Source organism: Brassica napus, chromosome C5 (assembly GCF_020379485.1).
Source record: "Brassica napus cultivar Da-Ae chromosome C5, Da-Ae, whole genome shotgun sequence".
Lineage (NCBI taxonomy): Eukaryota > Viridiplantae > Streptophyta > Magnoliopsida > Brassicales > Brassicaceae > Brassica > Brassica napus.
In genome coordinates this window covers 51,077,241-51,090,485 of record NC_063448.1, presented here as the reverse complement: position 1 = coordinate 51,090,485, position 13,245 = coordinate 51,077,241, and the positions used below count along the sequence as shown (strand labels likewise).

The window sequence follows — 13,245 nt, the reverse complement described above, 5'->3', positions numbered from 1 at the left end:
TCGGAGTTCGGGATCTTGGTACGGTTAGAAGTCCTCCTCGTATGATTTTAGTAGAAAGTGTCAGCAATATTCATTTTTCATTTTTTTTTTGTGCATGATATGGAAGTATTACATATCGCATGTTAAGTAGCCAAAAAAACATCGTATTTCAAAAGTCAATAAATATTTTATTACTTCGAATGTGAACAATTTTTGTATCCTGTTATTAAATAATGTGAACAACTTGGGTGTAGACGTGTAGTACGTCGTTCCTCTGATAATTTATAAGTGATCAAAGAATCTTCTAATGTGAATAAGATCTTGATTAAGCCCCTGAGCTGCCAGCCATTTAATGAACTACTACTTATTATTATAGAAAATAAACGTGAGTTTTCATACCTGGCGGGAATCTACATTGTACGAGACTACTTATATATTTTAGAATATCTTTATCAAAAGTATTTTTAAAATTTCTCATAATTAAATTATCTTTATCAAGGATCTCTGATATAATGGCCAAAGGCATTTCAAGTTCAGCTAATGAATCACCGGTATACCCACCACTTTTAAAAGGAAAAGGAACGTTATTCTTAAAAAAGAGAACAAATGATACAACAGCATTAATTCCTCAAAGGAACAATTCATTTGATAAGCAGTGATAATTAACACATCATCATCGTACAGATAAAACGTAATTATTTGTTGTCACGCCACTAAACAAATCAATTTAACAAGCCTTCTTAAGCGGGGACCCACAAAGACAGCGGTTGTGAGCGAACTCATATGATTTAAAAGTCTGAAGTTTACCACCACGTGGGATTTTTCCGCAGAGACGATTGTAACTAATGTTGAAACGCTGGAGAGGTAGCTCGGTCAGCTCCCTAGGAAGTTTCCCGAAGATTCGGTTATGGCTCAGATCCAACAAAGCCATGCTCTTACCGAACTTAACTTTGGAGAGATCGAACTCAAACTTGTTTCTCGATAGATCCACTTGTACTGTTCTTTTGTTCCCTCCGAAAAACATTGAACCATCTCCTGTGAAACTGTTTCCCGCCAGAACTACTGCTTGAAAGTCGATCTTTGACAACGACTCCGGTATTTTTCCTGCCAGAGCAATGTTAATGAATTTGATTTATTAATCAATAATAAGAATAACAATTTGGTGCTGAAAATAATTAATAATACGATCTCTAAAAATAATTCATATTTTAAGAAATCTCAAATTGGTGTATCTATAGATCAAATATTTAAATCTAAAGTTATACTCCTCCTTATATGTTTCAAAAAACTAATATTTAATCTAATTTAACATTTTCATAACTAATCATAAAAATGTTTTCATAATTGGTCACATAAATGTAAAAAGTGCATACAAATCTTAAAACTACTTATATTTTGTAATAAAAAAATTCTTAATTAAACTACTTATGCTATGAAATAGTATAATTAAACAATATATATATTGGTATACCTGAGAGCTTATTGTTTTTCAAGAAGAGATTAGGGACGCTGTCAGCAAAGGAACCGAAAGAGTTCGGTATAGGACCGGTTAGCGAATTGTTGTCGATCTGAAAGGTCTGAAGCTTCGGCATCTGAGTAAGCCAACCGGGAACAGGACCGGTAAACTTGTTATAGGAGAGGTCCATGAACGTTACGTTTTTGAGCTCGCTGATGTAATCAGGAATCGGACCGGAGAGTCTGTTCCACTTTAAGAAGATGAAGTCTAGGTGCTTGAGTTTAGTGATGGTGCGTGGTATGTTTCCGGTTAGATTCATGTAACTCATTTCGAGTGATTGGAGTTCGAGGAGGTCGCCTATCTGGTCCGGGATATGACCGACGAGGTTGTTGTCTTTGGACATAGAGAGTAACGTGACGCGGCCGTTAGTGCACTCGATGCCGGTCCAGCTAGTACAACAGTCGGTTGCAGGGTTCCATGTGGAGAGGAGATCGGGGTTGTTAAAATGTTTCTTGATTTGAAGGAGGGTGTTTTCGTCTTTTGAGTTGCAGCTGTATGATGATGGGAGAGAAGAGATGAAGAGCATAGAGAGACAAAGAAGGAGCTTCATTGTGATATGAGTGGTTGCCTTGACGCAGTGAAGCCACTATATATATCAGAGATTTTGATGGTTCCAAAAGGAATAGAACTGTTTTTGTTTGGTTCCTAAACACAAGGAAGACCATTTCTTCTCTTATTTGTAAAAACATGAAGTTAAATAAAAAAGCACAGACTTAGTCATCTGCTACATATACATCTCCGGTTTGGAATCTTGGTACGGTTAGAAGTCCTCCGGTTCGGTTCAGTGATTTCTTCAAACTCCACGACCATTCCCATGCTGCAACCATTTCATATACATGCAGCTAAAAGAGTCGCATGTACTAAATGTTTGAACAGTATAATACGTAAGGTTAATAATAATTGTTAGATGTTAGACGACTAATGAGTACAGTATAACCACGTCATGACACTTTTCTCAGAGAAAAGCAAAACGTGTTAAAATCAATGTTTATGATAATAGAAATGGAAGTGTTTCGGATGAATCGATCCAACCATCGATGCATGTACCTCTCATTATATTCACAAGACTTTCCAGATTACAGTGAAAGCAAGGCAAAAGAGCTCTAAAACCTTTTCAAACTACAGAGAGATCTATTGCATATGAGTTAATAATGGAATGTAATAAGTGAAGTTCCCTGAAACTGTTGCTGTGTGTGTCGAGACAGAAACAATACAACGGCCAAATCAAGTGGATATTAGATATCCTCACCACTTTTGAAAGCGAAAAGAATGTTAAAAAGAACAAATGATACAACAACAAGAGGAGATTTAAGACATATACATGAAGACCCCTTCTCTTTGAGTTAACACGGAGTTGTGTTATGTTGGGTCACCATGACTCCTTCCACTCTACTCTATCGAGACCGTCCACTATTGCCCTGCGAAACTCATCGTTGTGGAGAATAAAGGAGGAGACGTGTCCACCTGTAACCCATCTCACTTCTGAACCAGGCCACGCCTTTTGAAGCTCCAACACAGAGTGCTTCGGTATGTATCCATCATCCTATACAAAATCATAAAAGATTAGATTCAGCAGCATTAGCAATGTGTCTCCATAACAAACTGTTGAAAATTCTATACTTACAGTTGCAGCAACAAAGATAACAGCATCAGGGTTTTTGGGGATAGGGAACCGAGTGACATCTGTGAGGGAGAGAACAGTTCTCATCTTCTCTCTCACTTCATCAAGTGTCATTGTGATCTTCTGCGCCGCAAGTTCTTCCCTCAGCGCCTCCCAAGCGGTTCCATACTTTAGTATTCCTTCGCAGAATGCAACAACTGCAGAGTGTGGAGACAGGAAAGGAAGCGTTGCAACTGGTGTTGGATGAAGTGATCCAACCATCGAAGCATGTACTCCTCCTTCATATATTCACAAGACTTTTCAAAATACAGTGGCTAGTCCTAGAAAGCATCCGTAACACAGTGTCAATAGCTCACAAGTTGTTCTTGAACTTACCCATACTAAGCCCACAAACACCCATCTTTCCAAAGCCTTCCTCGGTGTCTAGCCAGTGGAGAAGACTGCGGGACTCATCAATCGTTGCCCTCCCAAGTAAAAGAAGATCGCTAACACAGAGAAGCCTCGCTCCACGCTGTAGAAACGGACGCCTTCGGCCATATAAAGGGCTGCAGTGGCATTCATTATCTATGTTTGATCAAAAACATGGCAAAAGCTTCAAAAGCGGCCAAAGCTAAAAAGCTTTCATCAAATGAGAGAAAGAGTCTCTCTAAGATTACCTTTCCAGCACCATGGTTGCAATGTTTTGCTTCACCAAAGGCCCACCCAAACGCAGTCTCCTGTCATATGTATGATCACCTGTGCCTACAACAATCCAAACCATAATCAAAAATATATAATATTTACTAATTTATGAGCAATTGACATATATCCAGTGTTTTATAAATATTTAGACGGCAAATCAGACCAAAACAAAATGATTTGCCGTCTAAATATTTTAAAATCGGTTTAAAATATAAAGAATTTTTAAAAAATTGGTGGTCTAGGCATCCGTCTAATCAATAATCCCATTTACAAATTTAAGAGCAACTGGCATATAGTCAGTGTTCTAAAAAATGATTTAGACCTTGTCTAGTCGACAAATCAGACCTAAACAAAATGATTTTTCTAAAACTATTTTCTTTTAAATTAGTCTATGCACTAAAAAAATCGGTCTAGGCATCCGTCTAATCAATAATCCCATAAAATGCCAAGCTATATCTTGAACATTGCATATATATCAATCACAAACAACCAAGAAGCCACAACTTTGTGTGCACAAATCAAGATCACATCAACAACTAAACAAACCCATTATACCACATATCAATTCGTTTCTGTTTCCATGGCGCGTTGTTACCTGCAAGATGAACGACACAAGACATCTTCTGGGGAGGAACGTTTTTAGGAACAAGCCAGGCAACTCTGGCCGTGCGAGACTCTGGAGGCAGAGCAGCGGTAAGCTCGTCATCACATGGAGTCTGGAAAACGCCTTCTCTGAGACGAGCGGTCTTCGTCTCCCAGACGGTCCTCCACACGGGACGGACCAACGGCGGCGGCCAATTGTGACCTTCGACGTACATAGGGAAGAGCTGCTTAGCCATCCGCTCGAGGAGCTCGAGCTTGGGACCGCCCCAGCCTCGGGAGAAGAAGGGAGGGGTTATCCTCGTGCGGTGCATGAAGGCTCCGTAGACGTGGTCGATTACGTAGTGGAGCATTCCCAATCTGGCGGATACCATTGTTTAACTGATCGAGAGAATGTGGAATTTGGAATCGGGTGTTTTTTCAGATCTGATGAGAAAGAAGAAAGCAGATATATTTTGTTACTTTGTTGAATCGATGACAGCGTTGAGGATTTGACTTGGGATTAAAGGTTACGGAATCGAAAGCAAACGTTAATGTTGTGATGGATCGACGGAGATTAAACCTAAGAAGGAGATAGGCCAAGAGAAGAAAACCGCAGAAGAGAGAGAGAGAGAGAAACGGTGGGCTTTGTGACTAATCATATGATATGGTGCCACGCTGTCATTGAATGGGTCCCCGTTTTGTGTGTTTGGTCTTTTTTAGAGATTATTCATTAAAAATACTATTTGACAGTGACATTTTTGTGAAAAAAATAAATATTATTATTTTGAAGCCAAAAGTATGAAATGGTTGAAATCTGCTGGGCCTCTGTTTACTGGTTGTCTTTTTTTTTTTTTTTTTGATTCTCGGTACAGGTAACAAAAGTTGCTTGATAAATGCATGGTCTGATTTTGCTTCTTTTATTTTCTTTGATAAGGTTTAAGAATTAATGGTTTCTTATGTGATTTCATTGATTTGTTCTGTTCTTCGCTTTTCGTAGAATATAAACCAATCAAGCTGCATATTCATATCAGCCACAATAGATTTTAGAAACAATACTCTTTTCCATATTTCCATTAAGTAATTTTAAAACATCACATGATTCAATATAAAGTCGATCATAATATTTTAAATTGATTATGCTTAGCTAACCTCTACAACAATATTAATAAGTATATTATTACATCAGGTTGTTAATTATAATTGTGAACATAATAACCACACAAACCATGAGAACGTGTGCAGCACTAGAGGAAGATATATGTTCTTGTTGTTATTGTAGATAATTAGACTTTGGTAGTGTATGTACTTACGGCCATAGAAAAATATTATGGGCGTACGTGAAACAAAATATATTCATTCACCTACTACTCTCAGTTTCTCCAAAAAATAAAGAGTTATTCTTGAGTTCACCCTAGGGGGTGAACCTAAAGGTTCACCAACCAATAAAAAATTGTCATTTTAAATCTAGTATCTTTTAATTAAGGAAACCAAATAACTTGCAAATTATATTGTTTTTTCAAAATAAAATTTAAAAATAAATAAAAATAATATATAAAAAACGAATTCAAAATAAAAAAAATGTTGTCAACAAAACACTAAACCCTAAGCTCTAATACTAAACTCTAAACTCAAATCCTAAACCCTAAATCTTTGGGTAAACCCTAAATCCTTGGGTAAACCCCTAAACCCTTGAAAAAACACTAAACATGTTGTCAACAAAACACTAAACCCTAAACTCTAATCCTAAACCCTAAACCCTTGGGAAAACCTTAAACCCTTGGGTAAACCCTAAACCCTTGGGTAAACCCTAAACCCTTAGGTAAACCCTAAACCCTTGGAAAAACACTAAACATTTGGATAAATTCTAAATTATAAATCTTAAACACTAAACTATAAATCTTAAAAATAAATATTTTTTTTTAAATAATCTTTTTTTAGAACTATTGTTATTTTTATTTATTTAATTTTTTATTTTTTTATTTTAAAAGCATAATATAATTTGGCAAGTTATTTTGTTTCCTTAATTAAAAGATAGTAGATCTAAAATGACAACTTTCTATTGGTTTGTGAACCCAAGAAAAAGTCAAAAATAAACAGTCACTATCTGAAAATGTTGCGTGGTATGCAAAAATGTGGGCTCTTGGTTTCACACTCATACTTTTTCTGTAGTAAATCTCCGCTTATTGTTTCGTATCAAGAAAATATGGTTAAGGCTGAACAAAACAAAAACAACAAGAACCAAAAAAAAAAACACGATCATGTATTGTCTTTTGCTTTGTGAGTTACGATTTGCCGCAACATCCACCTCTTTTCCCAGTCTCCTGCTCACTCGGAATGATGATCCTAGTCCCCTTTAAAAGACTTGAATTCCCATCAGCGTCATCATCATCAGCCGTTAAGGTTTTCTTACTGATTATTCGATAGATCTCTGTTAAGATGGTCAAAAACGCGGTTTCGACATTGGTAGCCTCGAGAGCAGATGTTTCCATGAAGAACAAGTTCTCTCTCTGTGCAAACTCTTGTGCATCTTCTGTTGGCACTGCTCTTAAGCTTCCAAGATCACATTTGTTTCCAATAAGCATAATGACTATGTTTTTGTCCGCATGTCCTCTTAATTCTTCCAGCCATTTAGCCATGTGATCAAATGATTGACGTTTGGTCATGTCATAGACCAACATTGCCCCAACAGCTCCACGGTAGTATGCACTTGTCACCGCTCGGTATCTAAAAAATTAAAGGAACGGTCAAACAATTAGATAGTCATGTTGCCTTTAGTATGACATATATCAAACTATAGAAGTAATGCATGAAATATAAGCTTATTTAATGAGTACACATGAATAGTTACGAGACAAAGAAAGCAGAAACTGGTTCACATAAGCGGCATAGAGTAGCTGACAAAAAAAAGTGGCATGGAGTAAACAAAAGCAATGTGGAGCAATCTTGTTCAGTAAAGGTGATGATATCTTTAAGATAAACAACAATCTTATTTGAATTTTGTTGCCACTTGAAAAAATAAAAGAACTAAAACTTTGGAATACATTTCCAGAAGATTCCAACCTGTTACTCGTATATACTTAAATAGGATCGTATGTTGCCTAATATTCGAATACATTTCTGCCAACACCAATCGATCAAATGGATGAGTTGTGAATGTTTCCGACAATCATCAAAGGGTAGTTGTAATTTACAGATACAGAATATCTTTACCACATTCTATACATGCACATGTCACTCTCTCAAATAATTAATGCCCGGTTTGAGAGATCATAAGCAATTTAAATAAGTGGAATGTGCAAACCTTTCTTGGCCAGCGGTATCCCAAATCTGAGCTTTGACGGTTTTGTTATCGATGACGAGCGTTTTAGTCTGGAACTCGACACCGATGGTGGCTTTAGAGTCGACGCTGAACTCGTTCCTAGCGAACCGAGCCAGCAGCTGAGTTTTGCCAACGGCGGAATCACCGATCAACACCACTTTGAATACATAGTCGATCTTTTGGTTGTAATCTCCTTGCAGATTAGACATATTTCGGATCCGTTCACCTTATTGGTCGGAAACAAAAACGTCCAGATAATTGCAGATCACGTAATCGAAAGGCTCCTCTCTCTCTCTCGGATTCGTATTGCGCACGTAAGCAGCCGAATCTACCATGAACGGACAAAGGAACTCAAGATCAAAGAGCGAGGACAGAATGGTGGTTAGGCATTGGATACGGAAAGAGAGACAAAGGGAAACGAGCCAATTGGAAGAAAGCGAAAAAGGGCGGATTAACGGCCGATGCGGGACCCAGTTACTCTATTCCTGTGTGGCGTGTACCACGTATTCCACACTAAACCATGAAATCATCTTGACCGTTAAATCGCTTAACCATTTTAATTTCGAAAAATTCAAGCAAACCATAATTTCCTTCAATTCATAAAGAAACCAAAACGCTGATTTGGTTCGAAATGATTAAAATCAAATACCAAATCAATCGGTTTTTGTTTATTTAGAACAGTTTCGGTTAAATTCGGTTTAACAAAATAACGAATTAACCCCTTAAGTTCTACAAATTTGTGATCATACCACCTCCTTTACTTCTACTTGACCAGATTCTTAGGTTTAAGAGACGATCATAAATAATATCTTCACGATATAGAATAGGCGGCAACACAAAACGGTGGGGGGAATTATTGGCGCCACAAACCTTTCTTCTAAGAAGCATTTTATTTAACTCGATCGCTTCTCTCAATTATTGCTGTGTTCGCGGAAAGAGTAAAAACGAGAAGGTTGAAGATGGACAAGGATGGAAAATGTAGCGAGAAAAATCTATACGAGGTATCTCTTTTATCAATCCTCTGTGAATTCTCTCTCTTCTGATTTGTCTCGGCGATTAAGCTTCGAATTGTTTTTTTTTTTTAATTTTATTGTTCTTATCCTCATCGTTTGGGCATCTATGTGCTTTGGATTGCTTCTCTTAGTGATGTTCCGTGTCTGAATTTCATCGCTAGTTGTTGAAATTCTACTTGTTTATTATCCACTTGTTTTGTTGGTGATTAAATTGTATGATTAAGAAGATTAAATTCAAATCTAAGTCGGTTTCTGTTACAGGTTCTTGGTGTCGGAGAGACAGCAACTCAACAGGAGATAAAGAAAGCGTACCATAAGCTGGCTTTGAGGCTTCATCCTGATAAAAACAAGGACGATGAGGTTATTATACACTTTTCTCTTGAGATGAGTGGCTTGGCTTTGTTTTGCGTGTATCTAACAAGGAAGTTTGAATTTTCTTTTGGTTTAAACAGGAAGCTAAAGAGAAGTTTCAGCAGCTGCAGAAGGTGATTTCGATTCTCGGTGATGGAGAGAAAAGAGCAGTCTATGATCAAACTGGCTCCGTTGATGATGCTGTAAGTCAGCTTCTTCCTGATTTTGAGTTTCAGACTGTTGGTGATTTGTAGATTGTTCACACTGCACATATCCAGTTTGTTTTCATATGAATTGGTGAAAGAAAAGCTCTCAATTTGGGTAATAATACTAGGAGATATTTTTTTTTACAAACTTGGTGTTTCTTATCTCATTAGGATCTTTCGGGAGATGTGGTTGACAACTTGAGGGACTTCTTCAAGGCTATGTACAAGAAGGTAACCTGCACCATTTTGGATCCTGTTTGGACTTTCCACACCACTCTTTGTTCTGTTTCCTTCGCTTACTGATTCTCGTGTAATAGGTCACCGAGGAAGATATTGAAGAGTTTGAGGCCAACTACAGGGGTTCTGAGTCTGAGAAGAAAGATTTGATTGAGCTCTACACCAAGTTTAAGGGTAAAATGAGCAGGTAAAATTTATTACGATCATCCACCTTGTTTTCATTCGTTATATTCAATTTGTGTGAACTTGAAGTTTATATGAACATTATTGCCATAATGCCATTACATCTCTTCCAGGCTATTCTGCTCAATGCTTTGCTCAAACCCCAAGCTTGACTCACACCGTTTCAAAGATATTATTGATGAGGCCATCACAGCGGGTAAGCTTGTCTCTTTTGCAGTAACTCTGTGTGCCAGGTCGTGTTATTTACTTGTGCGCTATGAAACCATTGTTTTACTTATGCAGGAGAAGTGAAGGCAACAAAAGCTTACAACAAGTGGGCAAAGGAAATTTCAGAAATAAAACCCCCCACGAGCCCTCGAAAGACTAGAAGAAAGTAAACTTCTCTATCTATGTCTACCTTTTTCGAATAGTTTCCCTCTTGAAAGTAATAACCTTTTCTTGTGACATGTTTCAAATGTTCAATACTTGTAGAGCAAAGAAGGGCGCAGAGACGGATCTTTACGCTTTGATTGCACAGCGAAGAGATGCGAGGAAAGAGAAGTTCGACACCATGTTCTCGTCACTTGTCTCCAGGTATGGTGAAAATGCTGACTCAGAGCCAAGCGAAGAAGAATTTGAAGCTGCCAAGAGAAAACTTGAAAGCCAGAGATCATCATCATCATCGAAGAAGAAGAAGCCTAGAAGAAAGTAAAGCTTTTGGAGGGATGGGGAAGGTGTTTGCAAGCAAAGTAAGAAGACGTAGTGTGTGATCTTATAGGTTTTGTCTTTGTGATGGACAAGAATGTTCTCAGAATCTTTAGATCACACATGTTTGTTCTCCTAAGGTTACATTTCTGCTACAGTGTGAATCTCTATCGTAATTCTAATCTAAAATTATCACTTTTTGATCAATCAAGACAGCGTTTTGCCTCTGAGAGGGTTTCTTCAGATAATGTGGGGATTATACATTTCACAAAACATAAGGAAACTTTAACCTTACCAAACTAAATTCATATTCTTTCCACACCGTAAAAATGCAATTCACGCCAAAAGAACGAAGGAAATATTCCGACAAGAAAATAAAGGAATCTAGTTTCGAACAGAAACTCACTCGGACATAAAGTAAAAAGTACAAAACTGAAAAAAGTAAAATATTAGCAGAACTTCCTAAAAAAAAAAAAAGAGAGTAAAGGCAAGTAGTATAAGCAAGCAAGAGGAAGAGTCGCATATTGAGAAGTAGATTTGGTTTCCGGTTCTTTGAAGAAAAACAATGGCTTGGGACTTGTTCTTATGGATTCTCTCCTTCTTCGTCAGCTTAGCCCTCGTCGCTTCCGTCTTCTATCAGGTCAACCCACCTTTCTCTCCCCCCTTAATTTCAGTCAACAACTGAGATTCTTGAATCGAGATCTGTCCTGTTCAAATCTTGAATGTCGGAATTGTTCACATATTGTGATTTTAGTTTTGTCTTCAAGACTAGTTTTAGCAGCTACTGGGTCTGTAAGATGATGCTTCCATAGTGTAAAGTTGATGTCTTTGCGAGATAATAGGGAGAAGAAGTGATGTAATCAATGAGATATAAAGATACTACTTGTACCTCTTGCCAATGATTATTAGCCTCAGTTCCCTTCTTCTATTGATATGGTGTGAAGTTCTTTTTGTGTGTAGGTTATATGTTTAACGGATTTAGAAGCGGATTACTTGAACCCTTTTGAAACATCAACCCGTATCAACCGATTGATACTACCTGAGTTTATCCTCCAAGGCTCACTCTGTGTTCTCTTCCTCATCACATGGCATTGGGTGTTTTTTCTCGCGGCTCTCCCTGTAACATGCTATCACGCTATGCTGTAAGTCCCTCTCTATCCTATATTAGTATTATTGTTTCTTGATTGAAATGTATGGAAACTAACCTTTCCTCAATTGGTTTTTACTAAAGATACAAAGAGCGACGACATCTCATTGATGTCACTGAAGTGTTCCGTGGTATTAGCTTTGAAAAGAAGCTCCGTTTCACCAAGCTCGGGTTCTACATCTTTCTCTTCATCATGGTTGTCTTTAGGTAATAAAAATCACAGCTTTAGACGCGCTCTTCTTGAAATCTTCTCTCTGTTACTGAGTCCATACCACGTTTTTTTCACAGGCTCACTCTCTCAGCGGTCTATAGCTTCACAGAGGATGATGATCTACTTCACTTGTTTTGATGCATCTCTATTTGTTTTCTTAGTGTGTGATAGACTTTTATGACAGCTGGTTCTACATTCCCTTCTTAGTATTAGTGAAATTAGGGATTTAATCTAAATCTCACAGGACAACAGATTGTTCACAAGCTAAATTGAAAACTTATTAGAGAAAAAAGAAGGAAAGTTTCAGTATTTGAAGAATTAAGAAAATGGTTTTGAGCTCATACTCAAACTTGATCAGGTTCCTTGGTTGAGTTTGTGAGAAGACAAGGAGTGTCGTTGCGAAACAAATAGCAGTGTCCCTAGCCGAAACACCTTCTTCTCCTAATGGTGTAAGCAAACCAGCAAGTGCTTTATACTTCTCTTGCTTTCCGAGCCCTGCACATTTCTCCAACAAACACTCCATCTGCCCTTTCTTTACTCTGCGGTGGAACAAGTTTCGTAAACTTACACAGTATTGAAGACATTTCACTCGGCTCTTAGTTTCACCGTCTTGGCTTCAGTGACCTCAACGCTTCCAGACAAGCACTCACTTTCTGCTACAACTTCAGAGCTCGAAATGATTTATCACCAAAAGTTGCACATGTTCATCACTAATAGATACAATCACAAACGGTTGCATTTGTTCATTTAAACAATTGCAATGCTTCACTTTAATGGTTGTAAGGATTCACTTAAATATCTAACAATTGGTTCTAAAACTTCCTCCTGAGTTTCAGCTTCTTGTCCACTCACAACCCCGACATCAACATTACGTAGCTGAGATTCTACAGTGTGTAGCTTAGAGTCTCATGGTCTAACTTACAGCTCAATGTGTTGCAGCTTGGATCAACTCTTTTTTAGTTTCAAGTTTCTCCTCTGATCCATTTGTGGATGATGCCGCTTGCGGTGAGCTACTAGGTCCAGTCATATCCAAAACGGATAAAGGTTGTCCAAAATTGAATCTCTCTCCTTAGCAAACTTGCCTGGCAGTAAACTTCTTCTTGTCTTATCCTTTGGACTGCCTATAGGGAAAACAAGAAGATAAATAGGAGACAGGTTTTGGCATTGAAGGAGGTATGGCTGTAGACAAGGGTTCCTTAACAATTCACTAGCCTGAAGAATAATTACTTGCATTAGTGTTGTTAGTCAAATGATCACTACACTACTGTACATTCAACAAAGATCTATGTCAATAACTTATTGTCGGTCTCAGGCCCGTCTCAATAATATTATGGGCCCTGAACTGTGACAAATTTGGAGTCTTTTTCTTAATTTAACCTTTTTTTTTATTGGAAGGACCCTAATCTAAACTTAGAAAATACAAAAATTGTGATGGGCCCTGGGGCCTGGTTGGTCTATGTTCCGGCTTCTTCCTAAGTATAAGCTTTATCATTTGTTTCCTGTAATATACTATGA

At 37.7% G+C, this 13,245-nt stretch overlaps 5 protein-coding genes across 5 annotated transcripts; 2 read left to right on the top strand and 3 right to left on the bottom strand.

The window, feature by feature from the left end:
* Positions 1-490: 490 nt before the first annotated feature.
* On the bottom strand, positions 491-2,224 carry LOC106435396 (leucine-rich repeat protein FLOR 1-like). The gene is made up of 2 exons (XM_013876273.3): positions 1,451-2,224; positions 491-1,083 (listed from the first exon to the last, which is right to left on the bottom strand). The coding sequence occupies exons 1-2, from the start codon at positions 2,043-2,045 to the stop codon at positions 707-709; spliced, it is 972 nt and encodes a 323-aa protein (XP_013731727.1). The 5' UTR covers positions 2,046-2,224; the 3' UTR covers positions 491-706.
* Positions 2,225-2,636: 412 nt separating this feature from the next.
* Positions 2,637-5,058, bottom strand: BNAC05G40870D (protein ABHD18). The gene is made up of 5 exons (XM_013876257.3): positions 4,393-5,058; positions 3,773-3,857; positions 3,492-3,661; positions 3,120-3,394; positions 2,637-3,038 (listed from the first exon to the last, which is right to left on the bottom strand). The coding sequence occupies exons 1-5, from the start codon at positions 4,769-4,771 to the stop codon at positions 2,865-2,867; spliced, it is 1,083 nt and encodes a 360-aa protein (XP_013731711.1). The 5' UTR covers positions 4,772-5,058; the 3' UTR covers positions 2,637-2,864.
* Positions 5,059-6,425: 1,367 nt separating this feature from the next.
* Positions 6,426-8,226, bottom strand: LOC106435394 (ras-related protein RABA4d). The gene is made up of 2 exons (XM_013876272.3): positions 7,681-8,226; positions 6,426-7,103 (listed from the first exon to the last, which is right to left on the bottom strand). The coding sequence occupies exons 1-2, from the start codon at positions 7,905-7,907 to the stop codon at positions 6,662-6,664; spliced, it is 669 nt and encodes a 222-aa protein (XP_013731726.1). The 5' UTR covers positions 7,908-8,226; the 3' UTR covers positions 6,426-6,661.
* Positions 8,227-8,453: 227 nt separating this feature from the next.
* On the top strand, positions 8,454-10,579 carry LOC106435404 (chaperone protein dnaJ 6). The gene is made up of 8 exons (XM_013876282.3): positions 8,454-8,699; positions 8,973-9,071; positions 9,164-9,265; positions 9,440-9,499; positions 9,586-9,692; positions 9,802-9,884; positions 9,971-10,061; positions 10,160-10,579. The coding sequence occupies exons 1-8, from the start codon at positions 8,658-8,660 to the stop codon at positions 10,377-10,379; spliced, it is 804 nt and encodes a 267-aa protein (XP_013731736.1). The 5' UTR covers positions 8,454-8,657; the 3' UTR covers positions 10,380-10,579.
* A 238-nt stretch (positions 10,580-10,817) lies between these two features.
* Positions 10,818-12,039, top strand: LOC106435406 (protein cornichon homolog 1). The gene is made up of 4 exons (XM_013876284.3): positions 10,818-11,012; positions 11,333-11,514; positions 11,604-11,726; positions 11,808-12,039. Exons 1-4 carry the CDS (start codon positions 10,938-10,940, stop codon positions 11,866-11,868), a joined length of 441 nt encoding a protein of 146 aa, XP_013731738.1. The 5' UTR covers positions 10,818-10,937; the 3' UTR covers positions 11,869-12,039.
* Positions 12,040-13,245: the final 1,206 nt, after the last annotated feature.